The 10,437-nt window shown below is 50.5% G+C and overlaps 2 protein-coding genes across 4 annotated transcripts; both read right to left on the bottom strand.

Moving 5' to 3' along the window:
* Nucleotides 1–1,152: 1,152 nt before the first annotated feature.
* On the bottom strand, nucleotides 1,153–7,188 carry abi3a (ABI family, member 3a). The gene is made up of 11 exons (XM_061750246.1): nucleotides 6,849–7,188; nucleotides 5,966–6,136; nucleotides 5,159–5,332; nucleotides 4,759–4,817; nucleotides 4,616–4,675; nucleotides 3,669–3,862; nucleotides 3,382–3,507; nucleotides 2,953–3,090; nucleotides 2,752–2,871; nucleotides 1,614–1,742; nucleotides 1,153–1,523 (listed from the first exon to the last, which is right to left on the bottom strand). Exons 1-11 carry the CDS (start codon nucleotides 6,978–6,980, stop codon nucleotides 1,504–1,506), a joined length of 1,323 nt encoding a protein of 440 aa, XP_061606230.1. The 5' UTR covers nucleotides 6,981–7,188; the 3' UTR covers nucleotides 1,153–1,503.
* A 127-nt stretch (nucleotides 7,189–7,315) lies between these two features.
* On the bottom strand, nucleotides 7,316–10,285 carry ccdc103 (coiled-coil domain containing 103). Of its 3 annotated transcripts, none has more exons than XM_061750257.1 (3): nucleotides 10,157–10,285; nucleotides 7,600–7,751; nucleotides 7,316–7,522 (listed from the first exon to the last, which is right to left on the bottom strand). In XM_061750257.1, exons 2-3 carry the CDS (start codon nucleotides 7,746–7,748, stop codon nucleotides 7,396–7,398), a joined length of 276 nt encoding a protein of 91 aa, XP_061606241.1. In that variant the 5' UTR covers nucleotides 7,749–7,751; nucleotides 10,157–10,285; the 3' UTR covers nucleotides 7,316–7,395. The 3 variants fall into 3 exon arrangements, with proteins under 3 accessions (XP_061606241.1, XP_061606239.1, XP_061606240.1); XM_061750255.1 differs by lacking the exon at nucleotides 10,157–10,285 and adding an exon at nucleotides 8,379–9,619 and having other exon boundaries at nucleotides 7,600–7,891; XM_061750256.1 differs by lacking the exon at nucleotides 10,157–10,285 and adding an exon at nucleotides 8,379–9,619.
* Between the last annotated feature and the right edge of the window lie 152 nt (nucleotides 10,286–10,437).

Below are 10,437 nucleotides of genomic sequence, written 5' to 3'. Positions count from 1 at the left end.
ATTTATTATTTATCTTGACACAATAAAAACTTTTGACATGAACTTTTGATGCACACCTGTCACTTCTGTTAACACACAGCGAAAGAGGGCGGAGACTAAATCATGACCCGAGGGTGGCGGGGTCACGCGGTAGCGGGAGTTAGCTCGGCGGCGAGTGCGCCGTCTACTTCCCGTTGCCCCCCCTGACGACAGGAAGCGAGCGGGTGTGATCGTAGAGGGCACATTTACAGAGAACCCCATCGGCGCCATATCGAATGTGTCCAAGTGGCGCGATGGGTCAAGATGAGGCGAAAAGAAGAAAATGGGAGGAGGCGAGAAGGAGCCCCATTCATCTTGGACCTGTTTTACAGTCCGAGGCGGCTGAAGAACGGCTTTTGCTTGTTTTTGGCATTTCTGACGTCATCTTGCCGACTTTGGAGCAAATGCTTTCGGCAAGATACCGCCAATTCCCGCAGTGGAAGCGGCCTCCGAGCAAACGAATCCTTCCTTGCATTATCGGTCTTTCCCACGGAACGCAACGGAACGGAACGGAACGGTCTTTCAGGCGGATGCGCCTATTTTCAGATTTGGGCGGGAACTCATCTGTTACTCGCAGAGAAACTATTTGCAGTTTTCGGTGCTCGGCCGAAGCCGTGTCTAATGTCAACGCGTTGCTTGGCGCCACGAAGGAAGAACAGCGGGTACAAAACGCCGACACTCTTGAAGTGGAGAACGCCGAGGTCGGGCTCGCAGGGAGTCCAGTCCGCCCGGGGCCCGTCCTCGGCGTTTGCTAACTTCGAAAATTTGCGAAAATCGTCCAAAGTCCGACAACAGACAGTTGTGGTCAAACAAACGTTTCATCGGGAAAAATCCATCCCTGGAGAAAACGGGGCGGGCGACGCGGACGTCAACACGGCAAGCGAATATGCTCGTTTGTGATCGGTCAGTCCCGGTGGGACTTTGGATTTTGCCTGCGTTTTCACCTCAGACCTTTTAATTCGGGTCCCGCCTACACCGACGTGGGAATCGCGTGTGTTCGCCCGTGTCGACACGATGTTCTCGGGTGATTTGGGACTTTCCCACCCGCACTCAACAAGGACCGGCATATTCCATTTCTGCCATCGCCCCCTAGCGGCCAATATCGAGTGAACACATTAAGAACAACTCGTCGGCTGCACTTTAAACATTTATAACCATCGGAGGATAAAGCAGTACACAAAATGGATTCAAAGTGACACGCTTTGTTTTTCAAATCTATTATTCCTGTGTGACCGTGAGGCAGCGTTAGTTTTTTGGGGGGAGCGGGGCCTTTCTAGAATTCAGAGTTCAGGGGACATTCCAAATGGCGGCCACACTGAGATACCGCGGCAAGAGTCTATTCGCATCGGCGATGCGGCTTGAGTCAGGCCACAGGATTGGACGTAATTGTTGCAGGACGCCCTCCGACCAGCCGTCGTCATGGCGATGAGTCACGCAAACGACGTCGCCCTCGGCCAAGGACAGGTCGCCGGGCTCGGCGGCCTCCTAGCGATACAGCGCCGCCGCTGGACACATCCGGGAGAACGGACCGCATTACAGCTGACCGTTCGGCGCGGCACAAACATCAAGAAAACAACAAGTATGCGCTGCGGCACCTTTCTCCAGGTAATGCGGGGGGGGGCCGCCGAGCTCCTCCGCTGCCGTGACGTCGTCCGAAGCGGCCCGGCCGTCCGATGGCGGCGGAGGCGGAGGCGGAGGCGGGAGGAGGGCCGGGAGCTCCGGATCTGACGGAACAGGGACATGTGAGCGGCCAATCGGGACGGACAGGGCGGGGCTGCGGCTCGACCTCCAGATTTGAAATGTTTTTCTTGATAACTCGAGAAGGCGTTGACAAAGCACATCTGCCATTGGGAAGCGATTACACGGCAGATGTGCAGCAGTTGAATGGGAAAATGCCACGCGCCGTGCGCCTTCTGCTTTTTGCATCCGGCGCCGCGACGTCACACGAGCCGAACTTCCTGTTCATTCGGCGTGGTGCGAAGAAGAAGAAACTACCGAGAGGACGCGCGGCCAGCGATGTCCCGAAGCCGATCGCCACTTGAGCTCAGCTAAGCTAGTCATCACGACTTCAAGTTCAAAAAGTCACTCAGCATTTAGCGAGCGGTGCGATTATTTCCAAAAATCTTTTCAATGAAGAAATAAAAACTAGCTCCTATGTGCCAGAGCCCCCGTCATGATCGTTTGTGCCGATAATTGTCTCTCCAAAATAAATGGTGGTCATTTATTTGATATTTGAAAAATGTTTCCTACAGCGCCATAAGGTTTGAAAAAAGGATGAGACGAATGCCATTGTATAGAAGTCAAGTCAACTCAAGGTTCGTTATGATGAACAATTGGTAACTATTGCATTGTTTCTGCACCAAATCGAGTCGTGTCGCGTCGCGTCGTTCGGCCCTTAAAGATGTCGTTTTTGAATTGGAATCGTGCCAGAGATTCCCAACCCTGTAAATTGGCCGACTCGACGAATGGACCCTAACCCCTGATAAAAGGGCCGACCCATTCATCGGCCGATATTAGCCGTTTGGAGAGAACGAAGATAATGCCATTCAAACAAACATTTTCAAAAATGGGTCTAAATCAGCCATAGCAGGCCAATTTTTGTCTCTGTTGTAAAGTTTTGGAAATTGTAAAGGGCAAAAGTCTCGTTTGGGGCGTTTGTAAGGCAATGCGCGCCGAACGGGTCCATCGTGTTACGCGCAGCGTGCGCTACTTGGAAACACGAGCGCTTCTTACCCAGGCGCTCCAGACGAGCAGGCAGGCTGAGCCGATGCGACGAAGACGAGCAAGAGCAGGCGTGCGGAGGATGGGGGGGGGCGCACGGGGGAGGGTAAGGAGGGGGCGGGGGGATCATCACTGGCACCCACAAAAGCAGAAAAACAGGTGAGTGCTCGAGCACCACAGGCAGGCAGGTGCGCACGAAAGCTCTCCGCTTACGTGATTGGACGGCCGGCAGGAAGAGAGAGCGAGCTTGGCGGCGGCGGGAGGCGGGGCCCGAGCGGACCCTCAGTGACACACAGCGAGCGGGGGGGGGCCGGACAACGCCGCCGCCGCTCCTTGGGGTCGGGGGGTCGGCTGCCGGAAGAACAGCGAGAGGAAGAGGAGGAGGAGACAAGAACAACACGAAAGATCTTTTGTCTGGATTTGTTCAGCCGTTTTCTCGTCTATCACGAGCAGACGAAATCCGCCGAGTCGCGAGCGTACGCCTGTGAGGCGCGAGTGTTGTTTTTGTCCACTTGGGGTCGCCAGTCTGACGAGGTTACCTCCTCCACTCACCAGCAGTGATGCCGCTAACGCGTTACAAACGCGTTACTCCCCAAAACCGCCTGCCGTATGTGTGTGCGTGCGTGTACATGCATGCGATACCGTCTACTTCCTGGATTGCCGGAGGAGGGGCCGGAAGCTCTGGCTCCTCATTGGACGGCAGCGGAAAGGCGTGGTCACCGTCGGGGGCAGGAGGGGACGGCAGGGGGAGGCTGCTCTCCTCCAGCACTGAAGAAACGTGATGTCATCAATTTCGTCATGATCGTCGCTATCGACGGCAAGGTCATGATTGTCGTTGTCATCGTCATCATCATCATCATCATCGCCGTGGTTGTCGGACCGATGATGAGGGCAACTGAAGTCCTGTTGCCATGGCGACGCTCTCTCACCTGTCTCGAGACACGGGGGCGGAGTCAGTGGTAGGAAAATGGCGGCGGGCTGAGTCTCTGATGGAGGAAGAGGCGGAGCCGGGCTCATCACGTCGTCGGGCGGAGGGGGCGGGGCATCATCAAGGGGTGTGGCGATGAGGACATCTCTTTCAAGTGGGATGGTGGGCGGAGCCACAGGCTTCCCAAAAGTGGAGCTTCAACACACATCGTCAATGACGTTGACATGTTTTTACACACACACGCGGCCTGCCTTCAAATCCTCCCTCCATTTTGAGTGTTTGGCTTAAGACCCAGCATCTGTTTGACTGTTGTTGTTGTACTTTTTGTTTCATATTTCATATATGCGTGCTCACCGGACCGTTCAGAAGCTTCGATGCCATCGTTATGTTTTGCAACAATTCCTTTGCGATGGCCTTGAGACAGCGCTGGGCGCTTCCGCATTGGCGACGCGCACGTCGCCAATGCGACCTTTATTCACTTGCACTGACAAGGGGCTGGATTGCCGTTCGATTATTGGTCGTCTTGGCTTTCCGTGCCTTTTTGCACCTCCCAACATCTGGTGACATTTTCAGCTCAATAGCACATTCGGTGAGTTCAATACTTATTTCAGCCGCTGCATATAGACAACATGGCCCACGTTGATTGAGTATTATCGTATTGTTTTATATCTTTGTACAGCACTCTGTTGTAAGAATTACAGACTTGAGAATCTCATCGTTTATTTGAACAATTATTTGTTATTTTTTAATTGGTTTGTAATTAATTGTATTATGAATGAAGCAATTATTTTAAAATTTTGAAATTCATTTGATTAAAAAAACAAAATTGCTTTTCACTCATATTTCCCATTTTCTTTACAATCGATTGATGAACCAATCATTGAATGTGTAAAATGAAGAAAACCATGACCCCCCCCCCCGCTATGAATGGGTGAGGCGTGTACCTACCTGCCACCAGAGGGCGTCACTGCACACTCGAGGCCTTCTGCTGCGGGTTTGCAGCTGGACCTGAAAGTCAAACCGACAAACCGACAATAGAAGAACAACAACAAGTTGACGCTCAAGTCGGTAACAAGAGCGACAAACGCCACCTGATAGATGAGGCCGGCTTCCGGATGCTTCCGGCTCCCTCGCGCTCTTTGCCGGTCGGCTGCGGGGGACACAAACAGGGGTGCGGGACAAGAAAAAAAAAAAAAGAGGACAGAGGGAAAGGGCTGCGCTATGAATGGGGCCTCAGTCTCAACACACAAGCAAGCTCCACAAATAACTTCCCACGCTCAACAAAAGCAGCGCGTGAGTGAGTGAGTGAGTGAGTTGCCCTACATTGCAAAAGAACTTGGAACACTTTTGAGCAAACTCAATCAAACGTGTGCGCGTGCGAGAGAGACAACGGGAAGTGGCTTCGGGAGGCAGCGGCCACTTCCTGTCGGCGTAGACGCCAACTCGTGTGTCTTGTGTGAGGCAGAATATGTTCGCCAGACGACCGCGTACCTTCACGCCGTGACCCAAGCCGTCCAGCTGCTGATAGCTGATTGGACGGCGGCTGTAAGGAGGGCGGGGCTGCGCGGGCGCGGTCAGGATCTCGGGTCCGCGGGGGACGCGTCGCACCGCCGTGAAGACGCCGATTTCTCGGCGTGAAACTTTCTCGCGGTGCATCGCCATCGTCTGGCACGCAGCAACATCACACAACACTTCGTTTATCAAACAACACATGCGGAACACGTCCGTGCTCGTACGAAAGGTGGGCCTGCAATGAACGAGTGTCCATGAACGCAACACTGGCAGAAAAGAGAGGCTCGTTTCTTTCGTGCGCTTTGGTCTCATGGCGAGCGAACGCCACGGACGGGCTCGTGTAGCCCCAAATTGTACTCGAGTCCAAGTACAACGTACGCTTCCGAGTGCCGACTCGCTGAGAAAACTACTCCGTAGTGGTGACTAACTTTGGATTTAGTTTTCCAATCGAGACGTGACAAAAATAGCAAATGTGCAAAAATTCAGATATGACATCATCACTTGAACTCAAACAACAATAAACTCAATTAATGACGCTAAATTGTGCCTTCAATGAACTTGTTGGATTGGTCAGACAGGGTCGTGTGACACAATTTCGCTAAAAGATGAATACAAATAAAAGTTGCTCAATGTAACCAAATAGAAGTACTTCAGTAAAATAGGTAAAAAAAAGTAGGTTGCATTAAAAACTATTGACAAATCCAGTTGATCTTAAATAAAGGTAGCGCGTTACGACCCACCTCTGACACTTGCACACACGCGCGCGCGCGCACACACAAGACCGACCTGCCCAATGAGGTTGATGGACGACTCCATGTGGCGAAGCTGATTGGTCTGCGCGTCCAGCAGGCTTAGCACACTAGTGGCTAGCGTGCTAATCCGGTAGGCGATGCTGGCCAGCGATTGGGCGGTCAGCGTCTTGGTCTCCTCCAAAGCTTCGGCAGCCCCGCCCCCCGACTGATGGCCGCACATCACATGACCGAAACAGATTAGCCGCAGCTAGCCTACTTTGGTGTAATCGCACCACCGGCCTGGCGTGGCGCACAAGCTAGCATGCGTGTAGTGGCGCCGAGATACGAGTTGACCAGGTTCATATCTCAAATCATCGTTCCCCAATAAAATGAAGCCAAACGAAAGTCATCGGTTTCAATACCCAAAAACAACAAATGTTTTTCAAAAATTACAATCAACAGCATTGTCGTGTATCAAAACACAAATAAAACTTGCTCCCCATACAGTCGCAAAACAAGTGTGTTCCTGTTTTGTCCCTCGTTGTTCTTGTTTCGCAAACTAGCTTTATGGCGCATTAGCGCCACCAACTGGTGCTGTACTTCCACTGCAAGGAAAGCAATGCAAACGGAGTGCTGGCGCCACCTGGTGGCGGACGCAAACTCACATTTTTTTTCCTCGCATCGTAAGACAAAAAAAGTCGGCCAGCTCGTATCTCGAAAACTGAATTCCAGGCACCATTGGATTTGCACTACTAGCGCGTGTGCTGCTATCTTTCATTGACTCACGTGTACTTGTAGCATTTGCACTCGCCTGTGCGACCGACACGGACACGCGCGCTGCATGCACTTGTGCGAGGAACAATAGTACAAGCGGTCGCGCTTGAATTAGCAGCAGAATTAACATGTTGTCGTAGTAGAGCAGCATTGCAATGACTCGCCTGTATGTAGTTGTTGCAGCAGTAGTCTGCGACGTTCATGAAGTTGTCGTAGTTTTCCAGAAGCAGCTTCCTGGAGTTCGGAGCCTCATTGAGGATCTTCACAACTTCTTCTTTCAACGCGTCCGCCCTCATGTTCGTTCGTCCCGTTTCTTCTCACGTACGCGCAAGCAAAGCAACAATTGGCGTGAAGAAGAAAATGAAAATCGAGTCCACCTGCCCGCAAAGATCGCCTCTCTTCTTCTCGTGTGACAGCTCGAAGGAGTCCCAGCAGCGGAACTTCACCTTCAAGGGTGTGTGACGACTGCAACACGCACACACGAACTTCCTCTTTGCCTCTCCGTGCACGCGCAAAATCCAAACGTCAGGCGAGGTGAGAAAATGACACCGCGGCGCCCTCTGGCGGCCAAACTGCAGCACGCATGCTGATGCACACTTAATACCAATAAATGACTCATTCACTTTTCGAATTTAAAATCAATACAACTTGTATTCACACTCAAATATCTCCATATTTTGTCATCGAGGGGAAGACGTGCAGTTGTTGTTGTCAGTGAGGTTCAGGTGTGTTGCCGCTGTTGTTGCCAGGGGCAACCACTGGGTTCCAGGGGCCGCGCTTGCGAGTGTTCTTGTCGTGCTTGTCCAGCGGCGTCAAGTGACTGCTCAGGACCAGATCCCTACATAAAAAAAAAAAAAAAAAAATAATAATAATAATAATAATCCAGCGAATGACGTGTGTGAAGGGAAGGCTGACCTGAACTGCTGGTAGGAGGCGACGCCTTGCCGGACGGCCCTCAGCTTGGCGTCGTTCTCTCGTCGGTATTTGCGCTCCGACTCCACGCCGGCGCGTAAATCTTTCTCCAGCGCCGAAAAGTCGATGACGTCGCGCCGAGGGCTCGCCATCGCCTGCGGTCAGTTAACGTCTGTCCTTACGCAGAATGCATTGGGAAGCGCCGTGGGGAAATGTCGCCGCGCGACATCGGCCGAGAGGCCCGCATCGAGGACACGACGGGATCGGAGAATCTCCCCCTCTCGGGCCCCTTACGCTTGTCAAAGTCAACAACGACAAAATCAAGTCAACTTATGACTCGGGGCGTGCAAAAAGTGGATGAAAAGAAAAAGGGCGATAGGGGGCAGTGGGAATGAGATAAGCAGTCACGCGACTTAGTCCCGGTCCTAGCAAGCGTCGCAACATTTTGTCGCACAACATTAGCTTGATCGACTTCAACAACACAGCTCAAACTGAACACGTCATTTGTCCCGAGCCATGTCGAAACCTGCTGACGTCAATTCTGCAACTCGTTTGTCTTTCGCATGTACACACACATATTAGATGTGACCTTCCATTTTCTGCTATAACCTTCACGTCACAATAAATAAGTGACATATGAATTAGGGGCGTCGGAAATCGATCCGATGTCAGCAAAAAAGTATCGGATCGGACTGGATCTAATATCTCCGATTTGACCGCTCGAGCAGCCCACGTGATCACAACTACAGGATGCTAAAGTGCTAACATAGCAGCAAGCGCACCGCCGGGTGGAGTTTCCGGTAGCCGTTTTTCCTTTCCTTTCAGTAACAAGGAACAATGGCGACCGATGGACCGAGATGACCTGACGGTACGTCTAATTGTGCTCGAGAAGGCGGCGACGGAGATGGTTTGAAGAAACCGAGGGGCACGCTGGTACGTCATCGCAGCATGTGACTGAAACGGACCAATCGCGAGAGGCGCTCTCCGCGGCGTTCGACGCGCAGCAACAATTTTGTCACGCGGACGTGCCGCGCGGGGCAATTCGTCGGTCACGTGACCCAATGCGGGAGTATAGAGAGGCCTGAAGCGTGAACGTGGCTTGCTTAAAAGTCGTTTATTGACACTCCAGTTGAAGTTCACTGTAAAACCAAACACGCGTAACAAAAGAATTACAACTATTGAATGTTCAAATACATCACTAACTTAGTTTCTTTCGTTTTGGTTCGCAAAAATCGCTAGCTCAAAGCTAACACACAATGGATGAAAAACACCAGTGACGAGCTCAATGCTAAATCAGCATTGAACTTGCGTCACTTACATCTCCCAAATAATGGATACTGGTACACAGAGGCAAGATTCAATACTCTTCGGTATATATTCTTCAAACCCCGTTACGAGTTACGAGTTCTGATAACAATATCCATCCGTGACTTCTACTTTTGTTTGTTACTGCAAGTTTGTATCTCATTGCGTGCACCACAGTGCCCCTCAGAGGTCAAAACGTGCACAGCAGGGACAGCGATCGTCCACATTGCCGCACACGTGGAGACAGCAAACGATCTTGCCACCATGTACTCCAGTGAAAAATACACAAATTGTTATTTTGCCCTTTAAAGGTACAATTTGTATTCATTACCTATTGAGATTATTTGTCATGGTTTTCTAATTTCTTTTTTATTTAATCTATTCAAATGAAGAACATGCTTATGTTCAAGTTAAGTGATTTTGCGATGTCGATTTATATTTGTGTTACTGGTTTTATTGTTTTTCAGGATTTCCTAATCTAATTATTTATTCAATCATAGTATGTTCTTATTTTTAAAGTTACTTTATGTAAGCCATTGGTCAATAAATGTTGCTGATTATTGTTCTCTGAGTAATATCACTCGATCAAGGCTTTTCTAACATTCCGTACTACAAAGGAGATCAATTATGCGCGATTACTGCCGTTATCGGATCGGCCAAAACTCAAGGCTGCGATATCGGATCGGAAGTGCAAACGTTGGATCGGGACGTGCCTCATATGAAATGATCATCACTACCCAGCCTGAAAGCAAACTTGAAATGTGCAAACATTTCAGAATGGTTAAGAAAGTGAGAAGTTAAGAACTACTGACGCCTTGGTCCTAAGTCTGTAGACCATAACATTTTGTTTAAGAGAGATATATTTGCTAAGTAGCAACCTGTGGGGTGGGGGCGGGGACTGCGTGGCCCTTCTTGCCTTGGGGACCCAGGACGTTTACAAGCGCCCCTGCACTTACCCAAAACGCGAACGGGGCACGAGATCTGACGAAGATACCGTTCCAAGATGGCGGCCGAATACGCGTGGGCGGCATCAGCAGAGGTACGTCCATAAGTAGCCGTTTTGTTTGATAAATAAAACGCATGCAGCAAATCAATAGATGCTGCGGCACCCGTCGTGGAAATGACACAAAATATAAAATATAACACCTGAAAAACGTTTTTGTCCCCACACACTTTGTGGATTTGCAACCTAACTTACACCAATTGCAGTGCACAATTCTCATGCCAACAAACCAGCGTGGCCTTTAATACTTACCGTTAGCTTTGAGGCTAATCACAAGGCGTTTTCGATTCGCAGTTGAAAGAAACCTGCCCAGTTCGTCGGCGAACTGACTTCCAAGTTCTTACCCCGTCTGCGTTCTGCCTTTCGTGACGTCAGCACGCCCAAACAAAAGCGTGGTTGCTATGACGACGGGCGGAAAGCGAAAAAGCCCACAAGTCCCCTTTAACAAAAAGCATACGCTAACACATTTGCCTGAGTCACTTAAGTTACGACACTACGATAAATAGTCGAAACAAAAATTATAATATGTGGAT

Source organism: Phyllopteryx taeniolatus, chromosome 16, assembly GCF_024500385.1.
Source record: "Phyllopteryx taeniolatus isolate TA_2022b chromosome 16, UOR_Ptae_1.2, whole genome shotgun sequence".
NCBI classification, from domain to species: domain Eukaryota; kingdom Metazoa; phylum Chordata; class Actinopteri; order Syngnathiformes; family Syngnathidae; genus Phyllopteryx; species Phyllopteryx taeniolatus.
Note: the sequence above shows the minus strand (reverse complement) of the source record. Positions and strands in the feature narration are given on the sequence as shown.